This window comes from Acartia tonsa, chromosome 5 (genome assembly GCF_053477335.1).
Source record: "Acartia tonsa isolate MP-2025a chromosome 5, ASM5347733v1, whole genome shotgun sequence".
NCBI lineage: Eukaryota > Metazoa > Arthropoda > Copepoda > Calanoida > Acartiidae > Acartia > Acartia tonsa.
This window is the reverse complement of record NC_137264.1, coordinates 49,033,307-49,054,825: the sequence shown is the minus strand read 5'-3', so window position 1 is coordinate 49,054,825 and position 21,519 is coordinate 49,033,307. Positions and strand designations below refer to the sequence as shown.

The 21,519-nt window shown below is 33.4% G+C and overlaps 1 protein-coding gene across 2 annotated transcripts in view; it reads right to left on the bottom strand.

The window, feature by feature from the left end:
* The window catches only part of LOC145319707 (lysosomal cobalamin transporter ABCD4-like), a 27,409-nt gene that overhangs the window by 5,645 nt on the left and 245 nt on the right, over positions 1-21,519 (bottom strand). For both annotated transcript variants that reach the window (XR_013880002.1, XM_080162013.1), the window contains exons 2-15: positions 21,192-21,285; positions 19,885-19,987; positions 19,521-19,616; positions 16,190-16,249; positions 12,626-12,715; positions 7,475-7,616; positions 6,541-6,600; positions 3,646-3,742; positions 3,044-3,109; positions 2,686-2,770; positions 1,723-1,758; positions 1,189-1,335; positions 766-978; positions 307-408 (exon numbers count right to left, since the gene is read on the bottom strand). Coding sequence is in view for 1 of the 2 variants with exons in the window: in XM_080162013.1 (XP_080018139.1) it covers positions 307-408; positions 766-978; positions 1,189-1,335; positions 1,723-1,758; positions 2,686-2,770; positions 3,044-3,109; positions 3,646-3,742; positions 6,541-6,600; positions 7,475-7,616; positions 12,626-12,715; positions 16,190-16,249; positions 19,521-19,616; positions 19,885-19,987; positions 21,192-21,285 (1,391 nt within the window). In the remaining variant the exon portion in view is untranslated. The remainder of the gene's footprint in view (positions 1-306; positions 409-765; positions 979-1,188; positions 1,336-1,722; positions 1,759-2,685; positions 2,771-3,043; positions 3,110-3,645; positions 3,743-6,540; positions 6,601-7,474; positions 7,617-12,625; positions 12,716-16,189; positions 16,250-19,520; positions 19,617-19,884; positions 19,988-21,191; positions 21,286-21,519) is intronic.

Below are 21,519 nucleotides of genomic sequence, written 5' to 3'. Positions count from 1 at the left end.
CATAAGTTTTTGAAGTTTGTCAAAAAAAAGCGTTCTTTTAATATGTGTATAATAGGTATGTATTTAAACATAACTCTGTCAAAAATATTACAGTAAAAGTATTTTTTAATACAAGAGATGCTTACAGTACATCATACATATTCTTATTTAAACTTTACATTTACAAAAAAAATTGTATTTAAAATATCAAAAAGGTAAAAAAATAAGCAAATCAAGTTGTTCACATCTTTAAGGTTTAAATATTTTAAACGAACTATTTTAAATGGGCTTATGCATAGATAATTATAAAATTAATCAGTTATTAACCTCTTAAATTGAATTGTACCATGAGATGGAATCCATAGTCCACGCAAAGCTCTCAAGAGACTTGATTTGCCAGATGAACTTGGTCCCATAATCAATACATTTCTAAATACAAAGTTTTTGTATATAATGATACCATTTAATAATAATACCTACTGAAATCTCTTCTCGACATTTAAGTGATATTATTGACTCAAGATTCATTAGTTAATTAACCTTCTTTTAGTAATTTTAATAAAATCAAGTGTTAGTTATACAAAGCAACGTAATTTTGTGTATGACAAACGGCTACGCCCCTAGAGGCCATAAGGGGAACTGAGGGAACTTTCAATTTTAGATCTAAAAAGAAACCATAAAATAATGTCTAGAATGGGGGGGGAGTATTTATTTCTATGGTTATTTATTTTGAGAGTATGGAATGTAAAGATATCGAAATTCAGCAAAGCTCGCATGAATAATGACCTGTTTTTCTTGATGGCCAAGTCAAGATTGTGTATAAGAAGGGCACCAGAACTATTCGGGGGTTTCAGACTGACGCCATGCAGCAGTATCAAATCATCCGGTTCCATGACACCATCTGATGGATTGTTTGTAGAATTATAGTTGGAATGGGCTGAGTAGGGGGACATCACCCCTTCCCCAACATTTTTGGTCAACCATGGCTTCTTTTTATCTACAGTTTTATGAAATTAATAAGATAACCAGTTTACATCCTCCCCCCCCCCCCCCCGGCCCTTATTTTAAATTTTAAAGAAATTGTGTTCATAGATTTTATGGGGAGGTTGAAGCCCAGTGGGACTTTAATCCTGACCTCAATAAAAATTTCGATATTGTGAAGGTCTTTTGAAAACAAGTCATAAAATGTATATTAATTTCAAATTTCCTGCATGGTTTGTTTTCTTTTTACCGCCATACTCCTCTTTCTTATTTTCTCCATGGACAACAACATTATTAAGATTGTCATTCGCCTGATTTGGTGGCGGGGCTCTTTTATCTTTGTATTGTTCTAGCTTCTCTCGTAATTCACACACCCTGGACATTCACATTTTTTTTTTAAAACTAGTTATTTTGTACAACTAGCGAAACCTTAAACAGTACACTAAGTAAGAAAATCTTAGGACCAATAGTGGAAAGACGCAGGGATCTAAAGGGATAAGACAATAGCCAATCAGTTAATGTACATCCCCAATTGTGATACAGAAAATTAACCCTTTTCTTATTAGATAAGATTAATTTAAATATTAGAAATTATAGATTCCTAATAAATTTAAAGGCTGAGTAAATTACATTTCAATAAATAAATATTCTTGTAAATTGATTCAGGCGAACAGACAAAGACCTACCTTTACTAAACTGCGGTTTGGTCAGGAGGACAAAGTAAGATAAAATGTAGATTCGCTATAAAACAAAGTTCCTCACCTGTGAGTTGAACCTGCCATACTTGCCACTATTCCTATTTTCAAACATAAAATCATATCTCATGTTTTATAGAAAATAACTTCAAAGTATTGGTAAATTAAATTAGTGCATTTAATTCAATTTTAACCTAGCCTATGAGGATAGAAAGCTCCACGAGATCTAGTTTTTGGTGCATTTTTTGCTTAATTTCAATGCGCCATTTAGAAGTCCTAACTGTGCATGGTAATAAGATGCGCCTGTTTTGTGCGAATGCATTCCCTACTCTTACTACCTATTAATGTTACTGATATAGTAACAATAGGAAACACTTAACGTCTTTGGTTATGACGCGGTGATGGGCCGAGATACGAACCTATCACCTTCTGGCAACGAGCAGATAATTTACGTGTTACACTACAGTCGCGGGTCTTCATTTCAAATCTAATTTCAAGTTATTAGATTTTATCAAAAACATATAAATTTTTAACGGAAGCAAAATCTGTTTTATATGTTTACTAGCGGCTTCGCCCCTAGCCTCTAGGGGCTTTGCCCCAAGAGGTGATAAAAAAAAAGTTAAGGTGAAATTCGTAAAATAAAAATAAAAAATAAAAAGGACCAAGGAAATCTTCTACAAAAATTAAATAAATAAAAAAAAATGGGTGGGGATTTTTTTGTTTTTGGGGGGGTTGGGGGTGTCCCACCCCCCAAAAAAATAGCCTTAAACCACCATAGGACCAGAAGGTATATTCCCTTAAGAGCAGAATCCAATCGGTTCAGTGGTTACCGAGATCTTAAGCTTCAGACGGACGGACGGACAGACGGACAGACAACCAGACAACAAGCTATTTTGTATTATAGAAGATGGGAAAATATAAATGATTTTTTAATGTAAAATAGAAACTTATTTTCTCAAAACCTTAAAAGAAAACTAAAGCCACCATTTTATGAAATCTACGAGAAAATGATATCATATGATTTATTCCTGTAATTTGAACAAGGTTTCCAAGCTGTGAAATAAGGTAGATGCAAACAAACGCGTTCTCGGAGATGGCTTGTGACAATTCAGAACCTATGTAAAATTCAAAATTTCCCCAAAAATCGCAACTTCTCTACAACTATGCTATGTATAACTCACAATAAACATCGATTTTCCATTTTACAAAACCATTTCTGAGTTAGAGTTGGCTGTTCTTTCCTTTAAAATTGGTACATAGTATTTTTAATGTCCATCCAAATTAAGTTGAATTTTTTGACACTTTCAATGGGTAAAAAATTCTAAAGTATTCCTAAGCAAACAAGGAACATTGTGTCTGAAGTTACGCAGCAATAAAGATTATTGTACCTGTTTTATCATCATAAACACCAGTAAATATTGGAACAGCAATGACAAGGTAGGAGGCGATGGCACCTAAATATTAAGGCAACTTTTATTGATCAGAAAGCTTCAATTATTTCTAAAAGAATAACAAAACGAGTCTTACAACTTTTTAAGGGTAAAACATATAAATATAAAACCATTTTAAGTTTCAATATAAATCCAATAAACGTATCAATATAAGGTCACACGTTTTAAAAAGTGTCTCATCCTACTCCATGACAACTTACACTGCGAACCAAAAAGTAGGGAAATCAGAATTTTCAGAATAGCAGCTTTTTTTATTAATTTAGGATGATTTTACTATAGGTAATGTTTCCCCCAAATGCTGTTTTTTTAGATCTTGTACTTCATTGGTGCTGATTAATAAAAAAACAACAGTTGAATGAAACTTGTATCCAAAAGATGCATCTACATTTTATATTATTAGTAAAATCATCCCAAATGAATAATGAAGCTGCTATTCTGAAAATTCGGATTTGCCTGTTTTTTTTGGTTCGCAGTGTAGGTCCAAACACTAAGAAATAATGGCTACACACACAGACACCAAACATATTTTAAAGAATTACCTAAATAAGAGAAGGTATTAACCGAGACATCAATACCAAAATTTCTGTAATATAAATGCTGCTGGGTGCTACAAACATCCTTAAGCTTCTCATTTACCTAAACAAGAATAGTTTTCATGCAGTTGAGAAAATCAAATTTCCCCAAAAAAGTTTTTTAAATATTTACGTATGGCCGCCATACATTTTTTTTCAAAAAAGCATAAAAATTTAAGCTGAATCTTCAAAATAAATGTCAGAAGCTTATCTTATTAGATGCCGAGTATATCCGGCAATTAAAACTAATATTTTGAGAGGAAGCGTAAATATTTAGGAAGATTGGGAGGAAGATTAATTTGTCTTGAATTTATTTTTAAGATGACTGAATTTATAAACTAACAAGGATGACAACATCCATAAAAGCGAAGCACTGAAACGGTAGGACAAACGGACATTAACACTGTATAGTGTCATAACTAAATAATCAGAGTCGAAGTAAAACTGCAAGTAAATTTGTTGAAAAACTGCCTGATACAGGATAATGTTTATCGATATACTTACATTTTTATGACTTGATTATAGAGTTGCTTCGCTTATAACATTGTAGTTTGTTGTCTCAGGAGTCAATATACCAAAAATCAGATCAATCGGATGATTAGATCACATAAAAATTTGTTGAAAAAGTAAAAAAAATCAATATGTTTACAATAGATGTACGGACATTCTGGTAATGATTACACAGTTGCTACGCTTTCTAAATCGTACCTAACTATTAAAGGAATCACCATGCTTGAAAAGTTTGAAATCGATAGGACAATTCTAACTACCTAAATTAACAAAAAAAGCTATCCGTCAAGGACGGACGGACCGACCCTACTGCGTCTCAATTATATATTATTTTGTTTTATAAATGTGCAGGTATTTTTGCCAAGATAATGAAAAAGCGAAAGAAAAGACTACGTATTATCGCAGAGCAGTATAGAAACTAACAAGAACGATTAAGTAAAGCAGCAATAGCAAGCTTATTAGGTAAAATACAAACTTAATATAATGATTTAAGGTCAATCTTATTATTAAAGAGCATCGAGAAAATTTATCTCCCCCAGAAACAAACACCCCACTCCAATTCCCCCCTCCAATTTTTTTTCTCAATAACCTTGTCCTAATTGAAGTTTTGACAACCCCCCCCCAAAAAAAAAAAAAAAAAAAATGTGTAAATGCAAAGTAGAGCTGCGAAAAGTTACTTGCACAGTTTCTGTAGCCTCATTGTAAGGCAGCTGGTGGACGTAAAACATAAATGCACTAATCATATAGTATCTTCTATTAAAAATTAGGAAAGAAATTATAAAATGTTTACATTTTAAAAAGTGCTGTGTCGACTTCTACAGAACTTTATTATTTCTCAACAGTTTAGGTAACAGTATAAAATAAAGATCACTATTTTATTAACTAGCGGCTGCGCCCTTAGCATCTAGCGAACTCTGTCTTCAGAGGTACAAGAAGGTGGATGAAAAATAGCCTAAAACCATCCCGGGGCATAAGTGAAGCTTCAAGTAAATGAGGACCATATCGATTCAGAAGTTAGCAAGATCCTTCGCTCCAGACAGAAAATATTACTACTTATATCATAGGATAAAAGTGGAATAGGACAATGGTGGTTAAATTAATCGTCCATCGTCTTGTCCCTGAGCACTGAGCAGGATGTCTTTGTTATTTCATTTTTACAAGTTGAATTAGGGTTGGCAATCCGAATCCGGAATCCGCCCAATTTTTAGCCAATTTTATTTTTGGAATCCGAATCCGGAATCCGTTTTTTAATAGCGGATTCGGATTCTTAATTGGTGGGCTAAAATTAGCGTCTTGAGTTTTTTCTTACAACTCCGCCTTTTTAATGGCAAAGATTATTATCATTTTATATAATATCTTTTAAAATCTGGTTCGATTTTCGGAAGTGAATTATAGAGAACACCAGAACCATTAATTTTTAGGACATATGTAGCACTTAAATTTTTTAATTTATTTACAAAAAAAAGCCTTTTAAAATATTGCTAGAATTCGGAATCCGCGGGAATCCGCCTTTTTTTGGACGAATTCTTGTAAGATTCCGAACCCGAATCCGGTCCAAAAATTTCACGGATTGCCATCCCTAAATTAAATAGTAATAATTCGTGGACCCTGTGCCGCCTTTCAATTGGGTCTTTGAATATCAGCCATTACTGCTGTAAATATTACCACAGCCAAGTCCCTACAAAATAACAGAAAGCAATGAAATTTGCTAGCAGACGAAAAAAATTCCTAACACTGGATCCAGGTAATTGTCTGGGTTATACATAGGGATGGGAATCCGTCGAATTTTTGGGCCGGATTCGGATTCCGGATTCTGAAGGAATCCGTCAAAAAAAGTGACGGATTCTTGCGGATTCCGGATTCTTATTTTTGGCGGATTCCGGATTCGGATTCCGGATTCTAGCAGTATTTTAAAAGGCCGTCCGTCACAGAGGGATAGCATTTTACATTAATTTAACACTATGTTACTTGGTTGAAGCCTTGATTTGTTTAAAGTGTTAAAGTGTTAAACATTTACATCACATTAGTAATTATTAAAATTTGTTATGTACAAAAAAATTTAAGAGGGAGTTGTAAGAAAAAACTCAAGACGGTAATTTTAGCCTACCAATTTAGAATCCGGAATCCGCTATAAAAAACGGATTCCGGATCCGGATTCGGATTCCAAAATAGGCCGAAAATTGGGCGGATTCCGGATTCCGGATTCGGATTCCGGATCCGGATTCCCATCACTAGTTATACATCTATACTTATCATTTATCATTGAACGAACCAACCTATTTGAAAATACATTAAAACAGCCAAATTCAGCGTTTTTAATTATATTATGCTTAAAAAAAATTGATTATATACCTTATTGTTTTCAATATGTGGGTCTCCATGAAAAGCTAGGGACTCTGCATTGCTACGAACCTGCAACAACAAAAAGAATTCTAAACTAAATATATTCATTATTTATAGACGTTTTACTTTTGTGCAAAGCTAAACTTAAAACCCAGAGAGAGAAGGGACAATGGGCTGTTTATCACACTAGTCCCCAAAGTCTTATAATAACGTTTTCTGATTCGTTGGCTAAACAACTTTGGGGAGAATTTTGTTTGGTTGAGCGTCCAAACGTTTCAACCACTAATAATAATCTACAGAAGGTGTAATTTAGTGTGTCATCATTGGGGATGTAAATCAATTTTATCGGCAATTGTCTAATTCCAGTTAAAACCAATGTTTTAAGCATAGAGGAAAAGACATTCCTCCCAATCAAGAAAAGCAGATGAAACAAATAAGTGTGAAGATTACTTACCTATAAACCCTTAAAAAATTTTAATCTTCTACGCTTTGAATTGCTGTATTTATTGATTGAAATACATCCTTTATTTTTCAAATTTTTATTTATGAACTCCAAATAGATAGATCACCAGTTCCAGTTAAGAAGTTAAAAATAAGAAATAAGAATTTTGCATTTTCAATCCCTCCAAAATCCAATGCCGGCAATAACAAACTCTTCAGGGATAAGACAATAGCCGATAAATTGATGTAGATCCTTACAGTTTTATAAACAAAATTACCCCTTCTGTAGATTAAAATTAGTGGTTGAAAGGTTTGAACACTCAACTTAATGAATAATCTAATCAAAATTCACTAAAGTCCCCGAAGTAGTAAAGACAACAAATGAGAAAACGTTACCATCAAACTTTGGGGACTAGTGTAATAAACAGCACATTGTCTCCTTTCTCTCTGCAGCTCTTTGTATTAATTCCTTTGCAAATGGACCTCCAAAAACAAAACTTACCATTATGTGTTTGAATCTAAAATCTCCCTCTCTCTTCTCCAAGTTAACAGTGGTGTTGATGACTGGCTTCATCAGCATCTTGTTGACAACTGTGCTTACTAAGAAGAGCAGGAACATCCCTGTTGGTCCTATCCATCCGGCTCTAGACAAATAAATATACAGACATAGACAACCCTTTGTCTGTAAGTCCTAATTGAACATTGTACAGAGCCTTTTTTTGCACTGTCTCCCACACCCCATTATTTTTCAAAGGGGGGGGGGGGGGGGGGGTTAATGCAACCATAAAAACATAAAAAACATAAAAAACATTTATTCAGTGACAGATTACGCCCCGTCTTACGAAGCAGTACATACAATAGTACACCAAGCTACTGCTTAGTACCAGGTGTACTTTACAATTTTTCATAATATTTATAAAATTAAATTGCATGACTAACACTAGATGTTATGTGTGGCACTGATTAGGCTTCCCTAAAAGTAGGAATATGCGTATCCGAGATGTTTGCATTGCCTTTTTTAGGTTGGCATTAAGTTAATAAGAAAAATAAGAAATAATAATGTCAAAATAAATGTAGGTAAAATTAAATGGACAGGGGAAAAAGAGAAGGAAAGAAGGGTTACAACAAATTCTAAGGCTAGTTTTTCTTAAATTTTAAAATCATTTCTGTAATCAATAATGTAAGGTTTTTAATAAATCCAGGCAAATCAATATATTTTAAGTACATTCATTACATTCTTCAATATTACATATAGATTTAAAAAGTTCATCTTTAAGATTTAATGCAAATGTTTTTTTAGGAATATTCTCATTTAAAAGATCTTTTTCATGACAAAAATTATTCCATAGTCTTTGAAATGAAAAGAATGGAAACCTTTCAATTTTTTTAAATTTGGCTATTGGAATATAAAACTCACTAGAATTTCTTAGTTGTCTCTGATTTCTTAGATTATTTCTAATCCATACACCATCAAAAGAATTTGGTAGCCTCCAGCGAATAAAATCATAAAAAAATAGTAGTTTTGTATAAATAGATAGCTCCTTAATAGGCAAAACATTAATTTTCCTGAACAAAGGTGGCGTATGGCTGTTATAAGCGGATTTGTGTATAATTCTAATAGCTTTTTTTTGTAGAACTACTAAAGGCTTAATAGATGATTCTAAGCCACAGCTCCATGCTGGCAAGCAATACAATAAATGGCTATTTATAAAAGAGTGGAATAGTGTTACTAAGGATTTTTCACATAATATATGCTTAACTCTATTGATTAAAAACAAACTTCTAGATATTTTTTTCCTTAAATATTCAATATGGTATTTAAAGTTAAGTTGAGAATCAATAAACACACCCAAAAATTTAATTGCAGGAATTTCACTCTGTTGGTTGATATAACCCAAATATCTAATTTTATCTGTATCATTCTCATTTTCATTATTAAAATCTAATTTAATTTTAATTTGTTCCCAAGTTATGGAATCCTCCCTTTTATTAAAGATCATAAATTTAGTTTTAGTTGGATTAAGAGACATTTCATTGCAACGAAACCAATCACAGATATTTTTAAGTTCAATGTTGAGTATTTCAATTATCTCATTCAAATCTTTTCCTGATATCAAAAAATTACTGTCATCTGCAAAGAGTAGTGTCATTAAGCTAGTACAATTTTTAATATCATTGATATAAACTAGAAACAAAATTGGACCCAAAATACTTCCCTGTGGGACACCCTTGCTGATTCCTAATAAATCACTTTTTTCGCCATTTGTATAAACAAACTGATTTCTATTACTTAAATAGTTTTTAAACCATTCTAATTCTAATCCATGTATACCAATTTTTTTAAGTTTTTTTAATAAAATTGTATGCGAAATTGTATCAAAACATTTAGCAAGATCACAGAATACCCCTATAGTAATTAAATTTTCATTTTTTGCTTGTCCTAGATAATTCAAAAGGTGGATCATAGGATGTAGTGTAGATTTTTTTGCTTGAAATCCATATTGATGTTCATAGATAATTTGATTAAATTCAAGATATCTTGTGAGTTGTTCAGATACAATTTTTTCTAACAATTTTGAAAAAATAGGTAGCAAACTTATTGGACGATAATTGCCAGGGTTACATTTATCCATTTTAGAGCTGTTACTATATTTAAAAATTGGCAAAACTTTAGCAATTTTTAATTGTGAAGGAATTTGACCTGTTTTAATAGATTGGTTAATAATGTGAACAAGAGGTACGGCAATACTATTTATAATTTGTTTTAATAAACAATTTGATAATCCAAACATGTCAGAGCTCTTTTTATTTTCCATTTTTTTCACTAAATTAAAAAGAACATGAATATTTATTTCTCTTAGCTTAAATACACTGTCTGTATCAGGAATAAAGTCGCACGGATTAAGTGGGGAAGGGTTAATTTGGCTGGCAATTTCATCAGCAATTGAAGTAAAATAAGTATTAAATTTGTTAGAAATATCATGATTATTACTGTAAGATGTATCATTGACAATTATTTCATCTATACACGATGTCTTGTCATTTGATTTTGAGATTACTTGTCTTAAAGTTTGCCAGGTTTTTCTTAGATTTTCTTTATTTTGATTAAGTTGTTCCCTGTAAAAAATTTTCTTTGCATCTTTTATTGCCTTATTGTAAATGTCCCTATATGTTGTATATGCAATGTTATTTTCTGGTGTTTTATTTTTTGAATAAATTGTCCCTAGCTCAAGTTTTTTTCGTCTAGAAATCATAAGCCCTCCCGTCATAAATCCCTCTATTTTATGAATATTTTTATTAAATTTAACTTCTTTGATGGGAAAATGTAAATTAAAAGCACAATCAAATACTTCATGAAAGTTTTCAAAACTAATTTGTGGGTTTAATTCATTAAGAACATTACCCCAGTTGTTCGTGTTTAACATTGCATTAAATTGAATAATTTTTTCACTTGTTATATCCCTGCTGATAAATGTTTTAGGCTTTTCTGTTTTTTGTGTTTGAGAACTAACATGAAAAATAGGGAAATGATCAGAAATTGAGTTCAGAATAACGCCAGATTCCAATGTATTATTGCAAGAATTAGATAAAATATTATCAATCAATGTACATGAAGCATGTGTAACTCTAGTTGGTTTAGTAATTAAAGGCAAAAACCCGTTAGATAAAGTGTTCTCTATAAAATCGTTTGTTTTTAAATGAGATTCAAATTTAAGGAGATCTAAATTCAAGTCAGACATGATGTAAGAGTCACCTTTATAAGATGACATTGCTGCTTGTAAATTTGATATTTTATCAATGAAATATTCCATCTGATCATTAGAACTCATGCCTTGTACTGGAGAATTTGGACGATAGACACAACTAATTATATTGCTTTTTTTCTGTTCAGTAATAACTTTCAATGTTAAAGATTCAAAAAGATTTTCTTCAAAATATGATAAATCATCAATTACAGTAAATCTATGTTTTTTATGAATATAGATTCCAACTCCCCCTCCCTTCCCCTTTTTTCTAGATGAGAATACAAAATTATAATTTTCAAGTTTATATAGATCTTGATCAATAATTGAAAATATTTCTTGAATACAAATTATGTCAAAATAAATGTTGTTTTGTAGAAGAAAATTGATATATTCTTTAAATTCATCAAATTTCGAGGGTAAGGAACCAAGATTCCAGCTTAAGAATTTTATCTTCCTGCAATTCTTAAATTTATTAATGAGTTGTGTGTTGTCAAAATAGGAACATTTTAAATCTATACTGAGATACGGGCTTTCAATATCGTTTTGATTTGCACTATTTAATTTATCAGCAAAACATTCATTTAGATAATTAATAAATGTCAAAATTTAAAGAAAAAATAGCACATAAAAAATGTTGTAAAATTTTTGCGTGGGAAAACTTAAGAAATTTTATTAAGGAAGGGAAGGAGAGAGGGGGTGAGAATATTTTAACTTCCTGTTGAAATAAGATATTTAGGGTGTATGAAAGGACATATTTAAAAATTGAGGGGAAAAAAATAGCGAGAAATACTATTTTGAATAAAATTCAATTACTAGTTTAATTTAGAAGGTTAAGATTAGGTCATAATTACTATTATATATACTAACTTTGAGCACTATTTAATTGTTCATTAGTTCATTGCATGATTTATCAAAAAACTTCACAGATTGTATCCTGTCTCCTTCGTTCTTAATATATTTGATCACTCTACCATCCAGGTGCCAGCATTTAGAGAATTGTTTACTTCTGATCAGTTTTTGCATTACATCATACCTCATTTTGGTGAGGTCGGCGCTTATCGAGTATCTCTCTACACCATTTTTGACGTCAATTTCTCTTATAGGCAGATTTTTTTTGTTTGAGAGGATAAAATCTTTCAATGGGCGACTATGGAACCTTACAATTATAGGTGGAACTTTGTATGATCCATTCTTGTCTTTCGGTATAGGCAGAATATGGGCATATCTCGTAATCAATGATTAAATGGCACTTTGAAATCGAATTTCGATCTGAATTTTTTCATGAGTAATCCTTGGTAGGTCTATTTTCCCTAAATCGAACAAAAAGTTGGAAAAGTAACGGCTGGCGGCTCAGCCGTTTAGCCGTTTTTTGCCTATTTTTAGGACAAATTCATCATTAATTACGTAGGAATCAACTTTTTAAAACATATTTTTGGTTTAATTCATGTTAAATGATAGCAATAACCATTTTTAAATTTCTAGTACCAACAGCTACCGGCTAGAACCGTTTAATAAGGTTTTTGAGCGACAAAAAGTATTATGTGGAGATAGGTTTCGTGACTAATATGCTCTTAAGATTGGCAAAAAGGCTGAGCCGCCAACCGTTAACCGTTATTTTTCCAACTTTTTGTTCGATTTAGGGAAAATAGACCTACCTAGGATTATTCATGCAAAATTTCAGATGGAAATTCGAATTCTAAGTGCCATTTAATCACTGATTACGAGAAGGTTGCATTAAAAACCCCCCCTTATTTAAAAATAATAGAAGTTTTTTCCCCTATGCCTAACCTCTGGGATGCCCTAACGCTACAGGGTATATACCTGCGGTGCCATAACCCTGAGGGGATACCTAGCACTTTATATAACCTAACCTGATCTAGAGTAATAATTTTAGAATGTAAATATACCTTGTAAATGCATCATAAGTATAGTATGCCACTGTGAATGGTGTTACAATCAGCTTGTAGATAATACTGCTATACGCTTCTAGTAGGGAACTAGATAGTAGTAAAAATCATTTATTTTCTGTTCGTTATTATTGAAAAATCAAGGCAAAAAATTTATGTCATATGAATCCAAAAATATCAACACATATCATTACACAGTTCCTACCTACGTATTCTAAAATAAAACCTAACTGCTACAGAAATATTGCAGTCTGAAATCGATAAGACGATTCTCTCCAAAGTAGAGTTTCCCGTTTTAGATTGCAGCAAAGGTCCCGCAGAGGCTAATAAGTAGAATCGAAGGTGTGTTTTACAATAAAGAAATATCATTTGATTAATTTAATGACTCTGACAAGTAATTAAGCTTGTAAAATATTCATAATTGAAAATAGTATTTTAACTCTCTTAACGCAATAAAAGTAGGTAATTATTAGGGTGGGTTCATATCGGAATTAGACAAAGCGGGGATATGCAACAGATAAAATTAACCTTAAAAACATTTCTGACCGAAAAAGAATTTTAAAAAATTGAGTTTTAGAACACGACCACTTAAAAATATAATTCATTACTTATTAGTATGCAAAGACGACATTCAAAAAAATTTGTTGAATCAGAACTATGGCTTCATGGTGCTCCCTGGAAAGTCCTTGAGGAGCTGAATCAGGAACTTTTGTCCGTTTCAAAATATCTCGTTCCTAGCCTTAGAAATCACTAAAAAACCAAAATTTTTTAAGGTTTATTGAGAATTGTCTAATTTGTAGATTTTTTTTAGATTTTCTCAGGCTAGGAACGAGATTTTTTGAAACGGACAAAAGTTCCTGACTCAGCTCCTCAAGGCATTTCCAGGGAGCACCATGAAGCCATAGTTCTGATTCAATAAATTTTTGACTCCCATTTACAAATAGCCATACAATTGAATGTCTGGTCGTCAGCGGTTTTAAGACTTAGGATAAATTTTAAATCATCCAGAGGTGTATTATATCTATATAAATTGAGTGCAGATCCCCGCTTTGGCCTCAGAAAAAAAATGTTCAAAATCGACCCACCCTAGTAATTATGGATTTTTTTTTATTTTATAACAAAATCATTAATTTTCGATATTAAATAATAAAATAAGACTTCGTGACCTTAATTAATCATTGCCATGGCTTCATAAAATTTTTTGTAGGGCTCGGCAGTCCAATGCGCGTTAACAACCCCCACGTCCATTCCCCCCCCCCCCCTCCCAAAAAGAAGGTTAAGACGGCCATATAGACATCAGCAGCGAGGCCGTCCAAGGCTTATTTAAGGACAATCATGGTGGAAGTAAGTTAATAATTAAATTCCTGCCACAAATAAAATAAAATTCGCAGCTGCCGAGCCCTGATTTAAAAATCTTTACTAGGTTTCAGCATCTCTATCAATGTTTTAGATAATTTAAAAGATAAAACTTATTAGTATATATATTTCATTAAGTATAGAAGAAATGAAAATTCAATTTTGCTTAGAAACATCATTTCTAAAGTTTCATCTTTTGTTCCATATTAAAAGCGAAGCTGTTCTGTAGTTGGGATGTGTAATTGTACGTCATGGTCAGGTCAGAATTGCGCAATAGTTTTTTTTTGTGACTAAAAACAATTCTTGTAGCAATGCAACTCCAAAATTTCAAATAAAGTCCATTTTCTATTAGTAAAATTTTATGCCATTTTGAACAAATACAATTAAAGATTTCATTTTGAGGCACAATATAATATTCCAATCACCAAGTATAATATTTACTACTAAGTACTAAATATATTACTTATCCCCTATAAATCTTTGAATTATGATAGTTAAACCAAACTGAGCTACGTTTTCGCATAATTTATATCCTTGTTATTCACAGGTGATTTAACTCATTGAAGAACGAACCTAGTCTAACCAAGAACAATAAAGAAAATGATTTTGAAAATTTTCCAATCGATTTATTTTTTCAGAAAAAAAAATATTTTATTTCTAACACGAACGACTGGAAAAATTAAAATCTTAATTATCTATTAGAAAATGAATAGGTACCTACGTTATTTTAATAAAAAGATAAATTTTGTGAAAATTAATTTTGTTGTCTTTAAATCTCTTATAGGTATTAAAATTATCCTTTTCAGTTATTTTGCCTCTTAAGCTGTTGCTAGTTTGCATTGGTTTATATAAAGTAGACCCGCGACCGTGGCTCAACACGTAGCGCATCCGCTCGTCTTCGGTGGAGGCGATAGGTTCGAATCTCGGCACAACACCGCATCATAACTAAAGACGTTAAATGTGGTTCCTACAGCTACTATGTCAGGTGCGCGACATTAATAGTTAGAGTAGGGGGGAATGCCTTGGCCCAAAACAGGCTCAACTCACTACCATGCACAGTTAGGACTTCTGAGACAAAGGTCGTGCAATCAAAGAGTTGGTTGTCTGACGGGTGTTACTTAACCTAATACCCCGGGTGTTTGGACATAAAAGGAGACATTTGGCTCCCCTTGGTTATCATGGGTTGTTGGACCCTAGCGTATCATTGTCATGGACAGCATCCCCGCCCGTATGAGATAATGAGGTTCTAAAAAGTAAGGGCCGGGTAGTGAATTGCTGAGAACTTACTTTAACCTTTAAATCTGATTAAAGTAAGGTAAAGCAGGGAGAGAGGAGAGGCGACATAGGATTGTAAATTTAACTGGTACCCAAAAATTTATAATCACGTTAGCTTTTTTCTTGAAACAAAAACTTTGGGTACTTAATTGAACTTTAATAGATTGTTTAGTGTTCAAACGTTTCAATATTTTTATATTCACTAGCACAAAATCTTTTGTTAATATGAACATTAATTTATCGTACATTGTCTTATCCCTTTATCCCTACCTCTGGGTTAAATGGGATGTAATCCTAAGATTGGACATGTAAGGGAGTGAGTTGGAAGAAATCCACATTTTTAAAAGGTAAACATATTACATAGTATTTGGAACAGTAAAGTGGAAAATAGATAGGTATATTTCGTGGGATTTTTCTCTCTCAAAAATGAAGATATAAGAAACATGTTATGTAAGATAAAAAAAAACATGTGGTTGGGGGGAAAAAAGGTAAAAATTAAAAGATCTGAAAACATTTTTTCCATTTTCTCCCCTCCTCGGCGTAAAAAAAAACTAAAAGAATATGCAAGAGGGGGGATAATATGAATAAAATTAAGAGTTCTGTAAATATTTTTCCATTAATCCCCTTCCTTGCTGGAAAAAAAACCAGGAGGGGAAAAAAATTTCAGCAGGGGAAAATCTTGTGCAGTATCTACACCCCTGATCCGGCTACGACTCCAAACATTGATTCGGGGAATTAGTGAGAGATGACTTTCTTTAGCTATAACCGATAAATAACGTCAGTGATGTGCATTGTCCGGCCGTTTTTTATAAAAAAATTTACTGTACAACAGTTTACTATTCTTAATTATCTATAATGTTATTGTGCTTCTTGCGGACAAAATTTCCCCTATTGAATTAAAAAACTAATTAAATATTTGAATGATTTTTTTGCCTGACGTCAGCGGTAATCCGTTGATCCGGGTTATCCAGGCTTCTGTCCACTACATTCAACCTAGATAGATAAATAGTTGATCCGGGTTATCCAGGATTCTGTTTACTAAACTCAACCTAGATAGATAAATAGTTGATCCGGGTTATCCAGGCTTCTGTCCACTACATTCAACCTAGATAGATAAATAGTTGATCCGGGTTATCAAGGATTCTGTTTACTAAACTCAACCTAGATAGATAAATAGTTGATCCAGGTTATCCAGGCTTCTGTCCAGTATATTTAACGTAGATAGATAAATTGATTGATGGATGAGGGAATATATAAAAGAATGGATAGATTTTCACTGATTTGATCCTCCTAATTGATTAAGATCGTCAGATTATTAAGGGGGGGGGGGGGGGGGGTAGATATACCACACTTTTCTGGGATCATGCTGAGTCAAGTATCAACTGTTGGGAATATCAAAGGATGACTCCATGCAAAATTTGAGCCGGAGCCGGCCAAAACCGGCCGTGAATTTTATGAAAAACCGGTTTTTTCCGGTTTTTAGAAGGTATCTGTAAATCGATTCAGCTGGAGCAAAACCGGTTAGAGGTACAAAAAATTTTACTTCACATGAAATTTAGCCAATGCAATTGCCTACAAAAATGTACTTCATCATCAACTTGATTGGACAACTCTTTCCCCTCCTAAATGTCCATTAAAACCTCGGAAACGGCAAAAATCGCCAAAAATCACGCCTTCGGCGGCAAATAACGGCTAAACGGTCAGCCGGAGGCGAATGAAACATAAATAAAGAAATGTCTGCCTCAAAAAGTTGTTCAACATCAAAGAGATGCTTGAAGTCTCTAAAACGACTCCTCCCCCTCCTTTAAGGGGAAAAACTGAAAAAACGTGATTTTCAAAAGTATGCCCACTTCGTGGGTGTGGGGGGCACTGAACCCGTCACCCCAGGGTCACCAAATATAAAGTCTAGGCGGCCCACAATGCTGAATTTTCACCAAGTGAAAGTCTTGTGTCATTATCTCTTATGAGAAAAAAGTTATTAATTAATTAAAATTTCAAATTGTGATTTTTTGATGGATTTCTTTGATGAAATGATAGGCCGGTCAATTTTTAGGCCATTTTTTGCGGTTTTTGGGCCGTCACGCCCAAACGGTTTGAGATAATCTCACGGGACCTTTTGCCCTACCTAAGTCTGGTTATTTGTGAGGTCTAGGGAAAAAAACAGACTTACGCAAAAGATTATAATTATAATCTTTACACAGAAAAATGGCACGAGTTGAGGGTTTGAGGGGGCAAAATGAGCCGACCAGCGATTTTTGACGGCACGCAGCGACGTCGTGCTTCATCCAATCCGGGATTTTTTTTTTTCTTAGACCTTACAAATAACCAGGCTTAGGTCGGGCAAAAGGTCCTGTGATATTATCTCAAACCGTTTGGGCGTGGCGGGCCGAAAACAGCAAAAAATGGCCTAAAAATTGACCAGCCTGTCATTTCATCAAAGAAATCCATCAAAATTCATATATCTGAAGAAAAAATAAGCTCATTTTGTTTTTTAAGTAAACTTGACCTCTAACTGTTCAAATAAGATTTTTAAAAAAAAATTTTAGCTGTCCAGAGGCCACCTGGAGGCCTGCAGCACCTGAACCTGGAGGCCAATTGTAATTTTTTCTTTAGATATGTAAAAATATATAAAAAGAAGCTTATGTTGTTTTATAAACTTACCTCTAACTGTTCAAATAAGAAATTTTGATTTTTTACCTGTCCAGAGGCCACCTGGAGGCCTGCAGCACCTGAACCTGGAGGCCGATTGTAATTTTTTCTTCAAATATGTGAATAATATATATAAAGAAGCTTATGTTGTTTTATAAACTTACCTCTAACTGTTCAAATAAGAAATTTTGATTTTTTACCTGTCCAGAGGCCACCTGGAGGCCTGCAGCACCTGAACCTGGAGGCCGATTGTAATTTTTTCTTCAAATATATGAATAATATGTATAAAGAAGCTTATGTTGTTTTATAAACTTACCTCTAACTGTTCAAATAAGAAATTTAGATTTTTTACCTGTCCAGAGGCCACCTGGAGGCCTGTAGCACCTGAACCTGGAGGCCGATTGTAATTTTTTCTTCAAATATGTGAATAATATATAAAAAGAAGCTTATGTTGTTATATAAACTTACCTCTAACTGTTTAAATAAGAAATTTTGATTTTTTACCTGTCCAGAGGCCACCTGGAGGCCTGCAGCACCTGAACCTGGAGGCCGATTGTAATTTTTTCTTCAAATATATGAATAATATATAAAAAGAAGCTTATGTTGTTTAATAAACTTACCTCTAACTGTTCAAATAAGAAATTTTGATTTTTTACCTGTCTAGAGGCCACCTGGAGGCCTGCAGCACCTGAACCTGGAGGCCGATTGTAATTTTTTCTTCAAATATGTGAATAATATATAAAAAGAAGCTTATGTTGTTTAATAAACTTACCTCTAACTGTTCAAATAAGAAATTTTGATTTTTTACCTGTCCAGAGGCCACCTGGAGGCCTGCAGCACCTGAACCTGGAGGCCGATTGTAATTTTTTCTTCAAATATATGAATAATATATAAAAAGAAGCTTATGTTGTTTAATAAACTTACCTCTAACTGTTCAAATAAGAATTTTTTTATTTTTTTACCTGTCCAGAGACCACCTGGAGGCCTGGAGCTCCGGAACCTGGAGGCCTATCCAAAAAATCTTAAATCTGGGGGAAATTCATCATATAAGAATGATTTTATCCCTAATAACCTATCCTCTCAGTCCAAAGATAAAGCCTATACTCACCGTTTACGCGAAAGTGTCAGAACTTCCCCCCCCCTTATTTCAGTGATGATTGTTAAGATGCATAGATTATACAAAAAAGTGTTATATTTTGTTTGAATAACATTTTCATATTAAATGTACTAATATTCTGACTAAATATTATAAAGTTATTCAGTTAGAAACTGTTTTCTGTTAATACTAGTTATAAGTGGTATTAAATATTTCCCTTTTGTTCTGAATATACAAAAATAAATTGTAACAAAAGATCTTTAAAATGAAAAGTTGTATTTGTATAAAATTGTTAAGATAAGAAAGAAGATACATATATCATTCATGAAATAGATTGAAAAACAAGTAGAAATATGTTTATGAATAGCGCAGCAGTAACGAGCTAACAACATTTACTAATAATTAAGTATTTTACACAATAATAGTTTTAATTGATATTGTCAAAATATCAATAAAAATGGCAGTTTTAAATCAGTAAGAAGAGGCAGCAATTAAACGATACGCTACTAGAATAACTACCTATAATAGTTAAAATCCGCCAGGTATAGATTATGGAAGTACTTGCATATGCTCCTTCTCCAAGCCACAGTCAAACTCTTGGTTATCAGAACTCTGTCAAGCTAAGAAATCAATAAAACCCCCAACTTTAGCATTAAAAAAAAAACAAGGATTTCAATATTCATTATAACGAAGCACAAAAGCATTAAGTAAGTTGAGAACTAGTGTATTTTTCTCAAAAATAAAATCAGCTATCTCTCTGAAGTAGCATATTATGGACTTTTGGGTACAGATTAAGTATATTATAGAGTAACGGTAATACCCCCATTGCATTAATAAACGAGAACCAATAGGTCCAGTGGTTTTCATAATAATTTCTTTCCTGGTGGATAAAGTAACAGAAATGGCCAGAACAATGAGAATATTCACTATTGCTGTCATCTTAAAACTCTCCAGGTCCCGATCTCCGAGCTCTTTGAAGAATTGACCTTTAACAAAACATTTATGTAGTTGGATACCCGCGACCGTGGCTCAACACGTAGCGCATCCGCTCGTCGTCGGGAAGGTGATAGGTTCGAATCTCGGGCCGACACCGCGTCATAACTAAAGACGTTAAAAATGGTTCCTACTGCTGCTATGTCAGATGCGCGACATAAATAGTTAGAGTAGGGGGAATGCCTTGGCCCAAAACAGGCGCAACTCGTTACCATGCACAGTTGGGACTTCTCAGACAAAGGTCGTGCATCACAGAGAGTTGGTTGTCTGATGGATGTTACTTAGCCTGATATCCTTGGGTGTTTGGACAGAGAAGGGTGCGTTAGTCATCCTTAGTTCTCCTGGATTGCTGGACCAGGACCTGGACAGTACATCAAGTCGATAAGGTCCGGTACTGCAATCCCGCCCGTACGAGGTAAGTATGTAGTTGGATTAGGGAAGAAAAAACTTGTACATAAGTAGCGTAGCAATAACAGGTTAAGGATTTTTTATATGCCTGAAAAAATATATATTTTTAAAAATATGCAGTACCTATTGTTTAAAGAATTTTTAAATCTATCAATAAACCACATAACCTAGCCATTGCATTAGAAAGTCTTACTTTAATTGCCAGAAATGTAAATACTCGCGGGATTTTATTAATGCTAGTACATTATCCCTACTACTAATATTAAGGGGCGTCGTAGCTCAGTGGTAACGCACTGAGTTACGGTGATGAAAGTTCGAGTTCAAGTCCCCATGTGGCAACTCGACTTTCTCATTCGCAATTCATTCATGCAACTTCCCTTTGGTTGTGTAAGAAGGATGATAATTGGGTAGTTTGGATACTCAATAGTCAAGTACATTATATCAGTACAACTCTTACCCAAGCTCCTCTGTGAAGAGCGTCATTCATTACGGTGACTTAATTTGGGACACCTGCCATACTCGGCGAGGGTGAGGTAATAAAGAGTAGGTCCCTTGAGACAGCGGGTCAAGTACTTGTACTTGAGCGTGGACCTTGCTGGCCCTGGTGCTAGCATACAAAAGTGTCTCGTCCTACTCCATGACTACTTAGATCCAAACACTATGAAACTATGGCTACACACACACACACTACTAATATTACAAGTAGTATCACATAGTTTAATCGTGGTACTGGAACCTCGAATTATCATAAGATCCTATGATTTTCAGGAATAATAGTGGTGTCCCTACCTGCAATAATTCCCGTCCTGTAGGCGAGGAATTGCTCGAGTCCAGAGCAGGCAACCAATAGCAAGAACAGTCCAAAATTCAGCGACAATAGTCTAATGTTAATCATTATTAATTTTCTTGTATTTGTGAACTTTTATTCTCAGAGCGCTTATTCTATATTATAAATTCTAATGAAAAAAAATTATAATTAAACTTAGATTTTGTTGTAGTCTAGTTTAATATATGACTGAAAATTACTTTTTCAAAATATTATTTTAAGCACTTCTATTAAATTCTAGAATCTATTGATGAAAAATAAGTTAATCATATTCCCAAATCCCCCCCCCCC